We start from the raw sequence: 16,834 nt of genomic DNA on the forward strand, positions 1-16,834 counted from the left end.
CTTTTTCTGTTTTTGTTTGATTAAGCATGAGATGATGCAGCTTGAGCAAAGAAATTTTAAAAAAACAACCCAATTCTGAAACATCGAGGAAAGATTTTTAAAGTGTTTAAAACATATTCATAAAAATCAATGGGACTCCCTACTGGGAGCAGCCATCCAAGTGGCTTATTCTAATTATATTCAGATCAACGACTCACAGCGCAGCATAAATGGTTGTTTTTGAATTTGGTGAATCAGCACCAAGGGGAAGGTCTGAAAGTGTTAATATAATGTCTATGGTGGTTCCCTCCTCCCAGGCAGCACACATTTCTTTTATCAAGAACTTCCCTATTCGCCACCTGGAGACTAGAAATATTCCAGGAAAACTGAGTCTATTGTCAGTAGCAGTTAAATAAAACTACCTTTCAAACCCGTTACCATTTTTTCTGCCTAGTTCTGCTCTTGTGACTCTCCTTAGGGATACATGGGACTGTATACATCCTTTACACAAAGGAATGCTACAACTGGTTTCACACACCAAGCAATATCAAAAATATCAATACATAAGAGCAGCATGTTTCTGTTCTTAAGCCTGATTGTAGCCTTTAATATAGTTGGGTGGGAAAGAGGGCTTTTAAGAGAATAAAATGACTTATCTATAACAGGTTTACAATTTAAGATTGTTGGAATCAGAGGCATAACAACGAGTGGGCCTGGGCTCGACCACTTTGGGTTCAGACCCACGCACCATTGACAGAACCAACATGGTGGCCCCCGTGGTCCTGCATCTCCCTCCCTTACCAAGCGTCTCTCATCAAAGGGTCAACAGTAGTGGCAACGATCCCCACATGCTTCCTGCAGCAGACCTGGAAGTCTTCCCCTCTGCTGCAAGTTCTTCTTTCTGCATGAGTAGAAGGTGGCAGAGGGAAGGCTTCCAGATCAGCCGTAGGCAGCATTTGGGAATCATTGCTGGGAATCTTTGACAAAACAGACCTGTGAAGTTAGACAAGGGGAAGATTTACACTGAGTATATGCCAAAGAAATACTGGACAACAGAAGGAAGGAAGGGAGGAGAGTATACAATGGAGTGCCACAGGGATCTGTACTGAGACTGGTGCTATTTAACTTATTTACAAATGATCTGGAAATTGGAACGACGAGTGAGGTGATTAAATTTGCAGATGATACTAAACTACCTCTAACCCTCTGTTGTAGTTCCTTCCTATTTCTCCTACTGTAAACCGCGTCGAGCTCTACGAACATGGAGATGATGCGGTATACAAACCTAAGGATTAGATTAGATTAGATTAAACTATTCAAAGTTGTAAAAATGTATGCAGACTGTGAAAAATTGTAGGCAGACCTTAGGAAATTGGAAGACTGGGCGTCCAAGTGGCAGATGAAATTTAATGAGGACTAATGCAAAGTGATACACTTTGGGAAGAATAACCCAAATCACAGTTACCAGATGCTAGGGTCCACCTTGGGGATTAGTGCCCAAGAAAAGGATCTGGTAGGCAATACCATGAAACTTTCTGCCCAATTTGCAGTGGTGGCCAAAAAAAGCAAACAAGATGCTAGGAATATTAAAAAAGGAATGGTTAACAAGACTAAGAATGTTATAATGCCTCTGTATCACTCCATGGTGTGACCTCACCTGGAGTATTGGATTCAGTTCTGGTCTCCTTATCTCAAGAAAGATATAGCGGCACTGGAAAAGGTTCAAAGAAGAGCAAGCAAGATGGTAAAAGGTTGGAACTCCTCTCGTATGAGGAAAGACTAAAAAGGTTAGGGCTCTTTAGCTTGGAAAAGAGATGGCTGAGGGGAAAAATCCTGAGTAGAGTAGAACGGGTACAAGTGGATTGATTTTTCACCTCGTCAAAAATTTAAAAGACTAGGGGACACTCAATGAAGATACAGGGAAATACTTTTAAAACCAATAGGAGGAAATATTTTTTCACTCAGAGAATAGTTAAGCTCTGAAACGCATTGCCTAAGGTTGTAGTAAAGGCGGAAAGCGTAGCTGGTTTTATGAAAGGTTTGGACAATTTCCTGGAGGAAAAGTCCATGATCTGTTATTGAGAAAGTCATGAGGGAAGCCACTGCTTGTCTTGGATTGGTAGCATGGAATGTTGCTACTCGTTGGGTTTTTACCAGGTACTAGTGACCTAGATTGGCCACCATGAGAACGGGTTACTGGGCTTGATGGACAATTGGTCTGACCCAGTTCATAGTCGAAAACGCGCAGGACAATTGAGCGCCGACAATACCGAGCAGAAAATCATGCGCAGGACATCAGCGCGCCGGATTTAAACTTAATTTTAAAGTGCTCCGAGGGGGGGTTAAGTTAGTACTGTTAAGGGGGGGTTAAGTTAGTGCAGGGGAACCCCTGCAGTTGTTAGTACTGTTTGCGCTGCCGTTGGGTGGGAGTGTTGAGGGGGGAACCCCCCCATTATAGAGGGAAGAGGCGTTTTTCCCTTTTTTTTAGGGAAAAACGGCAATTTCCTCTGTAATGTGGGGGGGCTTCCCCCACACACACCCCCCACAATGACAGCGGCAATAGTACTAACCTAAGTGTGGGGGGTTCCCCTCCCACACACCCCTTCGGAGCACTTTAAAATTAAGTTTAAGTCCGGCACGCTAATGTCCTGCACGCGATTGCTCGGTATTGTTAACGCTCGATTGTCTCGCTCGCTTTTGTCCTTTCACCGTCTGACCCAGTAAGGCTATTCTTATGTTTTTAAGATAGTGGGAGAATTGTTGAACATGGGGTGAAGGCAAAGATGCCGCATGTGAGGGAGAGAAAGGGATAATTGGTCATGAGGCAGGGAGAGATACTGCATGGCATAGGTGAAGAGAGAAAGTTAGACATGGGGGGGTGGGGGGGTGTAGGCAGAGAGAAATGTTGCATGGGAGGAGAGAGGCATAAGAGAGAAAAATGTTGGACATGAGAGTGGAGGAGAGGGAAAGAGAGATGCTGCACAGGGAGAGAGAGAGAGGGAGAAATGTTAGACATAAGGATGGAGGGAAGGGTGGGAGAAATGGTGGACATGGGACCAAAGAAATGTTAATTTGGGGCACAAGGAAAGGAAAGAAAGGTGGACAATGTGAAAGAACTTTTCAGCACCCCCTCGTATTTTGTGAGCCTAGGGTTTTTTTATAACACAGGACCCAAACATCTGGAGTGTAAAATTTAGAAGGGAATTTTCTAAACTCTTAAGAAGGGAATGTGGGGTGTGTCAGAGCTCTTTATTACTTACTGTATATCCCTTATTTTTAATACATGAGTTCCTTTGGCATGGGCTTGCAATGATTGGGGACATCTTAGTTGTCTTATGGAGAGAATATTTTATCATTTATTCCCTTCCAAGAATCCTTGGACCATACTTTTGTATTGTTGGATAGATATATTCAGTGGGTAATTGGCTGGATGAAAATCCATTATTTAAAGCTAAACCCAGATAAAACTAAACTTCTATAGGTGGGTCATTCTTTAGATGACTTGCCATCAGACATTCCAAAAAGTAGCAAGTATTGATACCCCTTTAATAACATCTTTGAAAATTTTAGGATTCATATGGGATACAACATTAAAAATGGTTGGGCTTGCTTACTTCAACACCTTAGAGATTGGGTTCTTGAGGAAACTGCTTTTACTCCTTTGCCTTATAAGCGTGCATTGTTTCATCCGTCTCATCTACTTTATTTGCTCCATACCCCTCGCCTACTCACCCAGTTTCAACATAACTCTATACTGAATCCGCTGAGGCAGGTTTGGGGCCGCCTGATTAAACTGCTAACCTATAACCCCCATGTGGCAGACTTATTGCCTATCCAGGGTAATGAGGACTTTGAACCGGGTATGACATCTTGGGTTTTTCACAACTGGGGGGCACAGGGTATTAGTTTCATTGCGTAGGTATTGGATGGGGCTGGGGTGATTCATGGGTTCCCAATGCTATCCAATATGTTGGAGATGAGACCTAGGGATATCTATGGTTATATTCAACTGGTGGATTATGTGACTCATTTACGCCAGACGAGCCTTTCTTTAGGGGTCCGTAAACTGCTGCATATTTTCTTTGAACAGGAAGAGAGCCTTCCTTTTTCGGTTTCTTATCTGCACAAACTGTGGTGGACTCTCCTTTCGTCCCGTTCCTTTACTGGCCTGATCCAAAAATGGAGCGCAGACCTGAGGACCTCTGTACAGTCTTCTGACCTTAACCAAGCTGTACTAAGACTTCCCCGTCTTACTACGGATTCCGTGTTGCAGGAGTGCACCTATAGAGTTTTATACAGGGCATACTTCATGCAGGTCCAGGCTTTTTGTGCAGGCCTAGTTACCTCCCCTTACTGTACTAAATGTGAACAGGGTCCTAACACGTTCTCACATGCTCTATGGCATTGCCCCAAGTTCCAATCTTTTTGGAAAGCTATTTTTAATTACTTGGGCCAATTATGGGGCATTCAGATAGGTGCATTGTTTGGTAGGGCAGCCTCCTGTGGGGTTTTTGGAACAGGGAAACATATGTTATTTCAAAAAGCCTGCATGGTGGGTCATAAATGTGTTATGAAGCATTGGATGCAGGATGACCCTCCCCATTTTTGGAGGAATCAATTCCATCATTTGCTTCTTTTTGAAGTTTGGGGGGGCTCGGACACCTAAACGTACCTGGATTTTTTTTGCAGATATGGGAACTGTATCTTCACTCTCTCCTTTCTCGGGTTCTTAGCATGATTATCCATGATTTACGTTGATATACTGCATTCACCTTTTTACTAATTTCCTTCCTTAGGGTTACTGGTCATCTTCCATTGGGGATTGGGGGGTATGAGGGGGGATGGGTTTCTGTCATATTTTATAAAGCTTGAAAGACTGCTAATGGACTAGCTATTTCCCTGGAGTGGAGCTATAAGTTTCAGCTCTACTTGATATGATTCTAGGTTACATTATTGTCTGGCTTTTCTCTCATATGTTGTACCTTTATTTCCTTCAATAAAAACACTTTGAATACTAAAAATGGAACCCCAAGTTTCCAATGTAGTCTGAGTTTTTTAACCAGAAATCCAGCTGCTCATGGATTAAACACCCAGAGGTGCAGTGTCAGAGAGCAGAGGGGGGTTTATGCTCAAGTGTCAAAGGTTTTGCTGAAATCTAAGTAACTTACATCTAGAGCACATTCTTGATCCAATTTCAGCAATTGTTTTAGCCGATATTTGCCAATGTACCAAAATGAGGTCATGGACATGGTCAACAATTTCAGGCATAGATCAACATTGAGGTGTTGACTCGTGATGTTGTGATGGAAATCGACACAGAGCATGTGCCAGTTGCACAGCAGCATCTGGCTGCATCGAGGGAAGCAGTGCCCTAGACTGAAGTAAAGATGCCAATTCTTGCTGTAGTAAGACCTTAATCTGGTCCTGCAGGGAAGGTGCCGATACCAATGTAGTCAAAGGTACAGTCAGCTCAGGCTGACATTGAGGTTTTGGGGACTTAGAAGGAAGAGAATGCCTAGTGAAAGAAAGCATCTAGAGTGATGGAGAGTTGAAGACAGTGAAGATGTGGAAGTTCGTTTGGAAGGTGAGTGTCGATACTTCATAGATTTTTTCTGGAGGTCTTCCCAGGTTCAACACACAGAAGAAGAGTCGTAACCTCCCCTGAAAAGTGTCTGAGGCTGAGTGGACGCTGGTGTCAACATCAATGGAGGAGGTGCCTGGACTAGTAATGGGTCTGTAGACATGGTAGAAGTGGACTCAAACAGCTTTTCAAACTGAATTTGGTGAGCCTTTAGAGCCTTCTTTTGCATATGAGCACAGAGATTACAAGAAATGTCCTAATGCTCAGAACCTAGACACTGCACACACCAGTTGTGAGGGTCTGAACCTGTGATGGTCCTGTTACACCAAGAGCACTTCTTGAATTCACTGGGCATCAGGGACATCAAAGGGAAGACCGCTGATGCTACTCAAAGGATGAAAAAATATGGAGGAAAAAACAGTATGGGAAGGTATTTGAAGAGAAAAATTTATTGCACACATAAGTGTTTGAAAAACACAACTTCTTCGCTCTGCGGAAAACAAAGAACTGAAGGTCCCATGAGCTGACATAGGGCAGGAAGGCATACGCACGGTATTGACAGTGCTAAAGTTTTAAAGTGAGAGTACATTTTGGTACATGTCCGTGTGAGGCTCTGTCACCCATATGTGAGAATATACTGCCTGTTTGTCCTTGGAGAATGAAAGATTGCTGCTATCGGAGCCTTAACTTGCTCTATCTTCTGCTCCGAACACCAGTGTTGAAATAATTTCCAGGCTTTCAGTTAAGATGCTACTGTGCCTGATCTCTTGGAGCAAAGAGTACGCTGAGTACCCTTTTTGAACTAAGGCCATGTGCTCAAGAGACATGCCATAAGCCCAAAGCATTCTGGATTCTCTATGGTGATCTGACTCTGCGAAAGCAGCATTGGATGGAGAGGGAGTCTCTGTATATCATGGACAACGTAGCCAATCTGGAGCCACAAGGATCACCAGCCCTTGATGCATCGCTATTCTTCAGATGACTTGGCCTATCATTGGACAAGGCGGGAACACATACAAGAGATCCCTGGTGGGCCAAGGTTGTACTAGAGCATCTACACTGGCATTTCCCCTGAAGTATTGGGCGGTCTTATGAATGAGGGCTGATGCCATCAGGTCGAACATCGGATGCTCCCAGTGCTGAACAATCCTGTCGAACGCTACCTGGGATAAGGACCACTCCCCCAGATCCAGCATATGTTGACTCCCACTACATGCACTTCTGAGATGGCTAGCAAATGGTTCCCTGCCCAGTAAATCAATTTTACTAGCATACTCTTGCTGTGTCCCTGTCTATTGATATTTGCTAGTGTTCTGGCACTGTTCAAGAAGACTCTGATCACTTTCCCTTCCAAGGTCACTCAGATGGCTCTTGGTTCCAATCTGTTAATGGACCACGTTCTCTGTGAAAGCTCTCAGTAGCCCAGTGCTGGATGACCTTTGTAATGACCTCCCAAGCTGTAAAGGCTGGCATCTGCAGTCAGGATCACCCACTTTGCTATACATATAGGCAATCATTTGGACAGTGTTTCTGTCCTTAGTCACCATGGCAAACTGTGAAGGTAGTTTGAATGTGGCAACCAGTGGAATAATGCACTTTAGAGAGGTCAAAGATGAGCTTTCATCTATGGCACCACCTCTATTGTTGCCACCATTTTATCTAATACCTACAGATAATGTCACATCATGGGGGCTGGCTTTTTGCCAGAATTTCTAAAATCTGCCTCCTCAGATTTTGCTGGCAAGCCTTCAGAAGGAAGACACAGCCCTCTGTCGTGTTGAATACAATCCACCAGTTTGTGAGGGAAACAGATGATTCTTTTGAAAATTGATGATCCAGTCCAGTTCCTGCAGTAAGTGGACTACTTGCACCTCTGCCTTGTGGTCTTTTGCTTGGGACACCACTCTGATGAGCCAGTCATCCAAGTGTGGGTGAACCTGAATCCCAGCTCTTAGCGTGCTGCTGCTACCACCATTATCTTGGTAAATCTGGGTGCACTGTTGCTAGTCCAAATAGGAGCACTGAGAACTAAAAATGTCTCTCCAGCACATGGAATCTGAGAAACCTTCTGTAATCAGGAAAAATGGAGATAGGCAAGTAAGCCTGTGTCAGATCCAGAGAGGTTAGATATTCTCCCAGAGCAACACTTATCTTATAGAACTTGGGCACTTTTAAGGTCTCCAGTCATCCAAATATTTCTTTAGCACAAAGTATATAGAGTATGTAGAGTATCTGGCTGAGCCCAATTTGCCATCCAGGACTTCTTCTTCAAATTGTGGCGGCAGCAGGTAAGAAAGCAAACAGAATGCTAAGAATTATTAGGAAAGGAATGGAAAAAAAAAGATGAAAATGTTATAATGCCCTTGTATGGTACAGTCGCACTTCAAACACTGTGTGCAATTCTGGATTCTGTATCTCAAAAAAGATGTAGCAGAATTAGAAAGGTACAGAGAAGGGCGACAAAAAGGATAAAAGGGGTGGGACAACTACTATGAGGAAAGGCTAAAGTGGCTAGGGCTCTTCAGCTTGGAGAAGAGATGGCTCAAGGATGATATGACAGAGGTCTATAAAATACTGAGTGGAGTGGAAAGGGTAGATGTGTTTTCAAATATACTAGGACTGGGGGGCATGCAATGAAGCTACTAAATAATAGATTTAAAACAGACCAGAGAAAATATTTCTTCACATAATATGTAATTAAACTCTGGAATTCATTACCAGAGAATGTGGTAAAATCAGTTAGCTTAGCATGGTTTTTAAAATATTTGGATAATTTCCTAAAAGAGAAGTCCATAGGTCATTATTGAGATGGCTAGGGGTAATCCACTGCTTATTCCTAGGATAAGCAGCATACAATCTGTTTTCCTACTTGGGATCTAGCTATGTATTTGGGACCTGGGTTGGCCACTGTTGGAAACAGAATGCTGGGCTTGATGGACCTTCGGTCTGCCCCACTATGGCAATTCTTATGTTCTTCCATTTGATGTGGAGTTTCTACCAGAGGCACTAAACCTCTGCCTCTCTTGAAATGACCTCTGCAAAGAGAAGTTTGCCATAGACTGCTGAGGCCACCTTTAGCCTCGAAAGGAACCATGGCTTGTCCCTCGAGGCGCACATGGCTTGCAATCCAGGAGAGACTTAGGATGCCTGTCCTTCACACTGGTTATGAGGTTGTCTAGCCCACAGTTCTTCAACCGCCGGTTCGCGGACCGGTGCTGGTCCGCAGAAAATTTCTGCCGGTCCGCGCAGGGCCGGCGAGATCAATTCGGCAGTTAAATTTCCTGCCGACTGCGGTTCCTGCTCACTAATGTTCCTCCCAGCCTCAGGCGATTAAGACAGGCTGCCGATGGGGCCTTCCCTCTCTCAGTCTCACCTGTTCGGAAACAGGAAGTTGAAACAAAATAGATGGGACTCAGAGAGGGAAGGTCCCGATGTGGCAGCCTGTCTTGATCGCCGCCCCTGCCGAGTTGCTGAAGAGGGCCACGGAGAGAGCTGCAGCTTCAGGTGCAGGTGGAGGGAGATGGTCAGCGTGTGCAAGCAAGATCCTGGGAAGCCTTCACAGTGACTTCCTCCCCTCCCACCAGCTCTCCTACTTGCCAGGGCAGTGATTTACCGGCAACGTCTTGCAGGCAAGTACTGAGAGCTGCTGGAAGGGGAGACAGCCACTGTAGGAAGCAGGGAAGCTGCTGGATAAAGGGAGAGCTGTTACTGGACTTGGAGAGAGTTAGAAGGAGAGATGCTGCTGGGAGGGGAGGAGAGAAAGGGATGGGAAGAGAGTTAATGTTGGATAGAGGGAGGAGGGAAGGGAGAAGAAGGAGAGATGCTGCTGGAAGGAGAGGAGGGAAAGGGATGGGAAGAGAGTTAATGTTGGATAGAGGGAGGAGGGAAGGGAGAAGAAGGAGAGATGCTGCTGGGAGGGGAGGAGGGAAAGGGATGGGAAGAGAGTTAATGTTGGATAGAGGGAGGAGGGAAGGGAAAAGGAAAAAAAGGAAGGAGGGAAGGGAGAAAGAAAAAAGGAAGGAAACAGCTGGCAGGGAGATTACAGGAGGGGAAGGGGGTCAGGGTGGAATGGAGAGATCAGATGAGGGAAAGGGGAGAGAGAGGAATGAGAAAGTAGAGAGACATTGATGCTGGAAAGGGGGTCAGCAGAGAAATGAGAGAGGGATAAAGATGCTAGATCTGGTGTAGGAGAGATAAAAATGAAGAAGGCAGTGAAGCTGGAATGAATGATGTCAAAAAGGAGAGGAGGAACAGGCTGGATGGACAGGGAAGAGGAGCATAGAAAGAACTCAGATACATATGGAAGGGGGAGAGGGCAGACATTGGATGGAACGGGCAGATGCTGGATGGAAAAGAGTGAAAAGAAGATGAAAGCAGAAACCAGAGACAACAAAAGGTAGAAAAAAAATAATTTTATTTCTATTTTGTCATTAGAATATATCAGATTTGAAATATATATCCTGCTAGAGACATAACTGGAGACTGCAGTATTCTGTTAGCATGATATTTCTATGTAGCATTCTATAATAACTTGGCTTGTTCAGTTTTCTTGATAGTAGAGGGGATATATGTGAAGGGGAGGGGAGACAGGGGTTTTGTTGGTCCGCGCTCTGTATATTTGTATTTATAAAATCACAATTGTTCAAAATATTGTTTCTTTTTATACTTTAATAAAATACGTTCAATATAAAATCATAATTGCGGCTTGTGCAGATGGGATCAGATGGTTTGCGGGGACTGAGCTCGCGGAGATGGGGCGTAAACGGGGTTTTTAAATTTTAGTCCTAGTAGTTTGCCGGTCCACATAATAATTCTTTTATTTCTGCCGGTCCACGGGTGTAAAAAGGTTGAAGAACACTGGTCTAGCCCTTTGCCAAAATTCATCTGCCCCTAAAAAGGTTTGTTCAACAAGGCTTTAGAAGCTGAATCTCCCTCTCATTGCCTGATCCAAACCATCCTGCAGGTGGAAATAGAGTATGTAGATACTTACTCATGTCTCGAAACACATCATACATGGCACCTACTACTACTACTATTATTATTATTAATTATTTCTATAGCAAAAAGCTTACAGTTTAAACAGACAAGACAGACAAACAGGATGTCAGGAATACAGTTAAGGGGAACGGTTAACCTGCTGGCTAGATTGGTGGACAGTGGGATGTAGGATTATGGATTGAAGGCTATATCAAAAAAGTGGGTTTTCAATCTGCTTTTAAACAAGGTAAGAGAAGGGGCTTGGCGACAAACTCAGGTAATTTATTTCACCCTGAGCCAATCCAAGTGTTAGGCAGGCTGGCCAGACAGATGCCCTACAGCAAGGGTGGCCTGCCCAGCTAGACACCTCAGAACACTGAGTCTACAGCTTCTCCCAGGCAGATCTGCCCCAGGATTACAAGGAACCTCTATAGCACCCAAAATCTCTAAGAAAAACATCAGATAATACTCCAAAATAAGAAATTTAGCAGAGCAGATTAAAAGACACCTTCTCAAATCGCTTGCAGAAGGGAAAAACTCAGGAGGGCAGTGCCCAGTGATGCAGTGTTGAAAATGTAGATGATGCCTTCTGCATTCCTCACAGGTGAACATGCACTACCCACAGATTCAGGTCTCATGTGCTTTTTGTATTGGACACTAAAGCTACTGTTGTGATTATTGATTTATATACTGTAAGCATTTGCATTACAACTTCTCATTGCTTCAGTAAACTGACCTGTTGCTGGTCTATGTGATCTGAACCTTATTGATAAAGAAAAGCACTGCATTTTTAAAAGCAGCACATGATTGCTTATGTAATTTCATTCCTATCAAGCAGAAAACACAGCCAAACTGGACCCTGTTCAAATTGTGGTGATTGCTACTTTTCCTCCTGAACTCTCACCTCTCTTAAGGAAACATATCTAACTGTAGAGAGGTTTTACACCGTCACCAACCCCAGTCCCTCCCCCAATCTCCCCCTCGGCGCACTAAAACACTTACCCTGCATTTTCCCAGCCATTTGCAAATGGGAGACATGTGGAACAGATCTGATGTGTGCCAGGCCCGTAACATTACCCAGAGAGCTACAGGGCAGCACCAGTTCTGATTGGCAGCTCCGGACTTCCGGCAACAGTGTGCCCGAACAGTTGTCTGCATCTGCGCAGTAGAGTGTCTCTGCTGCAAAGACTTATCTTCTGTTGCAGAGTGAGAGGGGACTGTGCTTGGAGAAGAAATTCTCTCGTCTACAAAGTACCATTTTTCCCCCTTTCCGGAGGGAGTAGGAGAGGGCTTTGAGAAGGAAATATCCCTTCTACCAAATACCTCTGTTATCACATTCTCACACTCCAGCCCTTCAAATGGGAAAAGCTTTTCTTTTGTATTTTCTGATAGTTGTTGATCACAGTCCTGCCATGAACACATGCGCTATGTGTTTAAAGGTCAGGTCACCCAGGCAGAAGAGAAGCTATTATGTCAATACTCTTACTTCTGCCGGACTGTGAGACAATAGTGGATGCCTCCCTCTATTGCTACTTGATGGCGTTATAGTAAAATTAGTGGTGGATGTACTGAACTTTTTCCCACCCCAACCCCTAAACAATTTGGGGACTAAGATTCCAGCCATTTCTTACATGCATCTTTCTCATGCCTTCAGAAGGGTTAGGAGTGTAATGCATAACTACTGCAATCATTTGGATGGCACTACAATATGTAATGCTTTAAAGAAACACATAAGTAAGTAGTTAGTCTCAGCTTTCATCTGTTGAAAAACATAAATTAGTGTTTGGGGAAGAAGGAAGGAAAGATTTAAAGCCTCAGAGGTGGTCAATTAGGTGGGTTTGAACACAGGACTATTTTATCTAGTTCATGTTTCTTTTAACTGCTGTTGTACTAGGGTTTGTTGGGGCGGGTTCTTGTTTTAGATTATGTATTTTAGGGAAGTGAATTGTATGTTTATAAAATAAGTACTGGGCTGCCTCCTACTGATTCTAAAAGGCCATTAATGACCCATGGATATTATATTTGATACACCCGAATTAGTTTCTCTCACTCCAATGAATTGTAAGGCAGCCTTGGCAAAACTGGGATCGCTTGTAGTTAAATGAAAAGGATCCTTTCTCTTTAAGCAGGTTATAACTTAATTAAGATTTTGCTGCTCAACTACAAATCTCTCTCTTCTTTCGCATAAAATCGGGTACACCAAAGTGATTTTGGGGAGCTATTTTTGGCTATGCCAAGCTTTGTTTAACAACTGACTATCCATACAGATTAGAAGGCCATGGTGCCTGGAATGAGACTTCTACAAAATTTAATCATGTTGGAGGTCTGCAGGCCTCAACAGAAGAGTAAATATCCTAATAAACTGACTTTCTTTTGGAACACTGCCTAGAGTGGTCAGAATTAATCGCATTTGTTTCCCAGCCTGCTTAAGAAAGTGTTACCCAGATTTATAACTAATCTATTTTTGTACAATCTCGCTCTATTCTGGTCAAGTGGGCTATGCAACCCATGTCATAATACTGCTTGGAGGAAGCTTCATTTACATAATTTTTAGACACTCCCTTCTTTGCCTTCAGGTATCCTGTTGCTTTCCTATGAGTCAATAAGAGTTATTCTTTTCTGCTCGTGTTTATTTTCTTTAAAGTCAGTATTTTTTTATGTGCTCTGCACCTTCATGCTGCAGAGGTGCCCAGCAGGGATAGCTCTGGCTAAGGGAGATCACAGACTTTGAGGTCAAAGTCTGTTTCTAGGGCATTAGCTGCCTGGCAGTGCACCTTCTGGACAGCATACACTTTCAGATTTGGGCTCAGAAACAATTCCCTTGAGACCTAGCTCACTCCAGGTTCATCCACTAGTGGATTTGAGCTCAGGCTGTGTGGCTCCGTGGAGGTGTGCTGAGGATCAGAGCTGACTGTGTTCCTCAGCCAAGTCATGTGCACAGTGTGTTCCATGGGTGGCAGAGGTCCCTGGCTGAGGGACTTGGGCCAGAGGGACAGTCAGAAGACCAGCAGTTCAGTTGCAAGCCTTGTTTAGGCAGAGGATCTCCCTGTAAGCTATTTCAGTTTCCTTTACTGCAGCTCCCAGCATATCATGGTACAGTAAGTACTGGGCTGACAGCCTGTTTCAGTGATTTGGGGGGGATCCTGAAAAGTGAGTTTTGGGTATTTTGGGAGTTACCCCTAGTCCCCCATCCCTAAAATCACCATGTTGTGGGGATCCCTGTGCTTTTCCCAAGCTGGGTTGATTTTTTTTTTCTGAAAATTACACCTGCAGTGGCTGTCTTGGATTTTCTTGATTTGAATTTAAAGTTATTTTTTGCCTACTACAAGCTTTGATTTTACAAGAAAACCACTCAGATGGACTCCTCAGGGTAGGATACTTTGGATTCATGTCCTGTTTGCAGTGGATGGCTGTCTTGCGAGGGCCATGTTCCAGTTGCTCTGCGGCACGGGAGGGGGGTGAGATTTCAGGGACCCAAGTTCCCTCGACCCCAGAAGGGGGTCCTGCCACTCTCTCCAGCCAGAGACAGCCCAAGTCCAAAGCCGCCCCAGTCACAACATGCTTGCGGCCCTGGTGAAACACAGCCGCAATTCGGCATCTAAGGCACACAGGTCCTTCAAATGTTCTAAGGAGGCAGCTGCTGGAATTTATTAACATGCTTTACCAGGCTTATTTGACCTATGGTCTGCCTCAGCGGAGGCAACTTCTTATGTTCTTATGTCTTCCATGCTTCCTCTGGTGTCCTTGCTGGTAACAGGGGTTCTCCTTTCTCAGGATACGAGTCTTAATTACAATTTCATCGAGTTGTCCAGGGATGTTTTTGCTGGCTGATGACCTGACTATACCTTTGCTTACGCAGGCTGGCACTACTACCGCAGGGGATCTTCAAGTCCACAGCTTTGGTTGATCTAATTTCTGAATCCCTCCTGGAGTTGGAGGTTGAGCAGTCAGCTGTAGCGGAATGCTGTCTTATGTGTAGCAAGAAGTACAGTCTTCATCCCATCCTGACATTGTCAAGATGCTCACAGACCACTGGGAGGTTTAGGAGGGTCTTTTAATCGCTAGAGCCATGTCCAAGCTCTACCCAATGGGTTCAGATCACTGGTCTCTCTTGTTTGGATCCTAAGCCTCTGAGAGGCTCTTTGGCTGCTCACCCGGATGTTCTCTGGTTTATGAGGGGTACCCTGAGACTTTGGCCCCCCACTACGGTTACCCTGTCCAACTTGGAATCTCAATCTTGTCCTCTGGTCTATGGCTCAACCACCTTATGAGCCTTTGGATCAAGTATCCTTAATGAATCTCACTGTCAAGACAGGCTTCCTGGTGGCCATTACTTCCGCCCGTAGGATTTCCAAACTTCAAGCTTTGTAAGTCTAAGTGCTTTGAATATGAACCCCATAATGTTAAAAAGAGAACAAAGATATTACTAAATACAGCATCAGAAGAGAATCAAGTAGCAAAAGATGCAATTTGAGCAAGTAAATGTGTTACAAAGATATAGATATAATTCCAATTTTCTTGTTCAACATCACCTTATTAAGAACTTGCAAGGTCATGGTATGGTGCCTGGATATATAACATATTGCAAGATCCCAAAGGAAACTCTGTGTTGTGAACTTCAAATTCTGTATTGTTCAATGATTATACAATCTCGGTCACTAACCTTACCATCCCCGATACCAATAAACTAATATCAAAACTAGCCTTACGAAGCAGCCCCCTAGATAACTGTCCTCCATACCTTCTTTCAGCAGCTCCACATCATATCATTAACTGGCTCACCAACCTGCTAAATAGTTCCCTGAACCAAGGGCACCTACCCAAAGAAATGGGTAAAATAGCCTTAACCCCTATACCAAAACCAGCCCAAGCAGACCTCTCCATAGAATCTAACTACAGACCGATTGCTATCATTCCGATCCTCACTAAAATCCTTGAGTCCCATGTCAGCAAGCAGCTAGCCTCATACATAGAGCAACACCTGCCTTCAAACATCCCAATATGGCTTCCGAAAAAAGCACAACACCGAGCTCCTCATCATCACTGTAATCACTAAAATCAAACAGTTGCTAAGCTCGGGTCATCAAGCAATATTACTCCAATTTGATATCTCCGCAGCCTTTGACTCAGTGGACCACCAACTACTCCTAGCCAAACTCTCGGAAATTGGAATAACAGGGACTGTACTGAAATGGTTCGCCGACTTCCTACAAAATCACGAATACACGGTCAAAAAACAAGAAGTATACTCCAACCCTTGGAAGGCATTCTGTGGCGTCCCACAAGGCTCTCCATTATCCCCAATCCTATTCAATTTATTCATGATCTTCCTAGGTCACATCAAAAGGGAAGACGAAACTGTACTATTCTATGCCGACGACATCCTCATCCCTATAACCAATAACCATCCTAATATTGCTGAAAAAAATCTCAAACAATATAGATAAATCCAAACTTGGGCAATGAATAACAAGTTGAAACTGAATGCCACCAAGACTCAAGCCATTGGTTTCCACATCACACAACAGAACGTCACATCTAACCTCACTCTTTCATCAGGCATCACTATCACAATGGAAAAATCCACCAACGTACTCGGCTGCATCTTAGACGACACTCTCACAATGGAACCACAAATCTCTAACCTTCGGAAAAGACCATCTACACTATGCGTCAACTGCGGCTCACAAGACCATAATTCCACCCACATCACTTTGCTCTGATCATTCAGATGATGGTCTTATCTCAACTGGACTATTGCAACTCCACCTACCTAGGCATCAACACCACTCTTATCCACAAAATGCAGCTCATCCAGAACACAGCTGTTAGACTAATCTACAAATTAAAGAAATATGATTCAATCACAACCTTCATCAGGCAACTACACTGGCTCCCAATATCATCCCGAATAATTTTCAAAACTTCATGTATCCTACACCAGATTTTGTACGGAAATTCAGCAGCCCCTCTCATCCAACTATTTTCAACGATTTGGTCATCATCAAAAAGAATCCTTAACAGAATTCAACTAAACCTGCCATCCGCAAAATACCTCAACTACAAGCGAGTTTTCCACTCTAAGCTAACTTATCTGGGTGTAAAAGCCTGGAATGACCTCCCAGAAGCAATCAGGAAAGAGAAACTACCCCGTATTCAGGAAATACCTGAAGACCCACCTCTTTGACAATTAACTATTTTCAGCCCCTACTTCTAGGCCCCTCCCCCCTTGCTTCTCCATGCCCCCCCTACTACTTTCCCACTTCCTCTTTGATCTGTCGCCTTGAGCTTGTATAG

The 16,834-nt window shown here is 44.0% G+C and overlaps 1 protein-coding gene across 1 annotated transcript in view; it reads right to left on the minus strand.

Annotated features, from left to right (window-relative positions):
• METAP1D (methionyl aminopeptidase type 1D, mitochondrial) overlaps positions 1-11,659 on the minus strand; it is a 188,545-nt gene extending 176,886 nt beyond the window's left edge. The window contains exon 1 of the mRNA XM_033944954.1: positions 11,540-11,659. Coding sequence (XP_033800845.1) covers positions 11,540-11,558 — 19 coding nt within the window. The 5' untranslated portion in view covers positions 11,559-11,659. The remainder of the gene's footprint in view (positions 1-11,539) is intronic.
• Positions 11,660-16,834: the final 5,175 nt, after the last annotated feature.

This window comes from Geotrypetes seraphini, chromosome 5 (assembly GCF_902459505.1).
Source record: "Geotrypetes seraphini chromosome 5, aGeoSer1.1, whole genome shotgun sequence".
In the NCBI taxonomy this organism is placed as follows: Eukaryota; Metazoa; Chordata; class Amphibia; order Gymnophiona; family Dermophiidae; genus Geotrypetes; species Geotrypetes seraphini.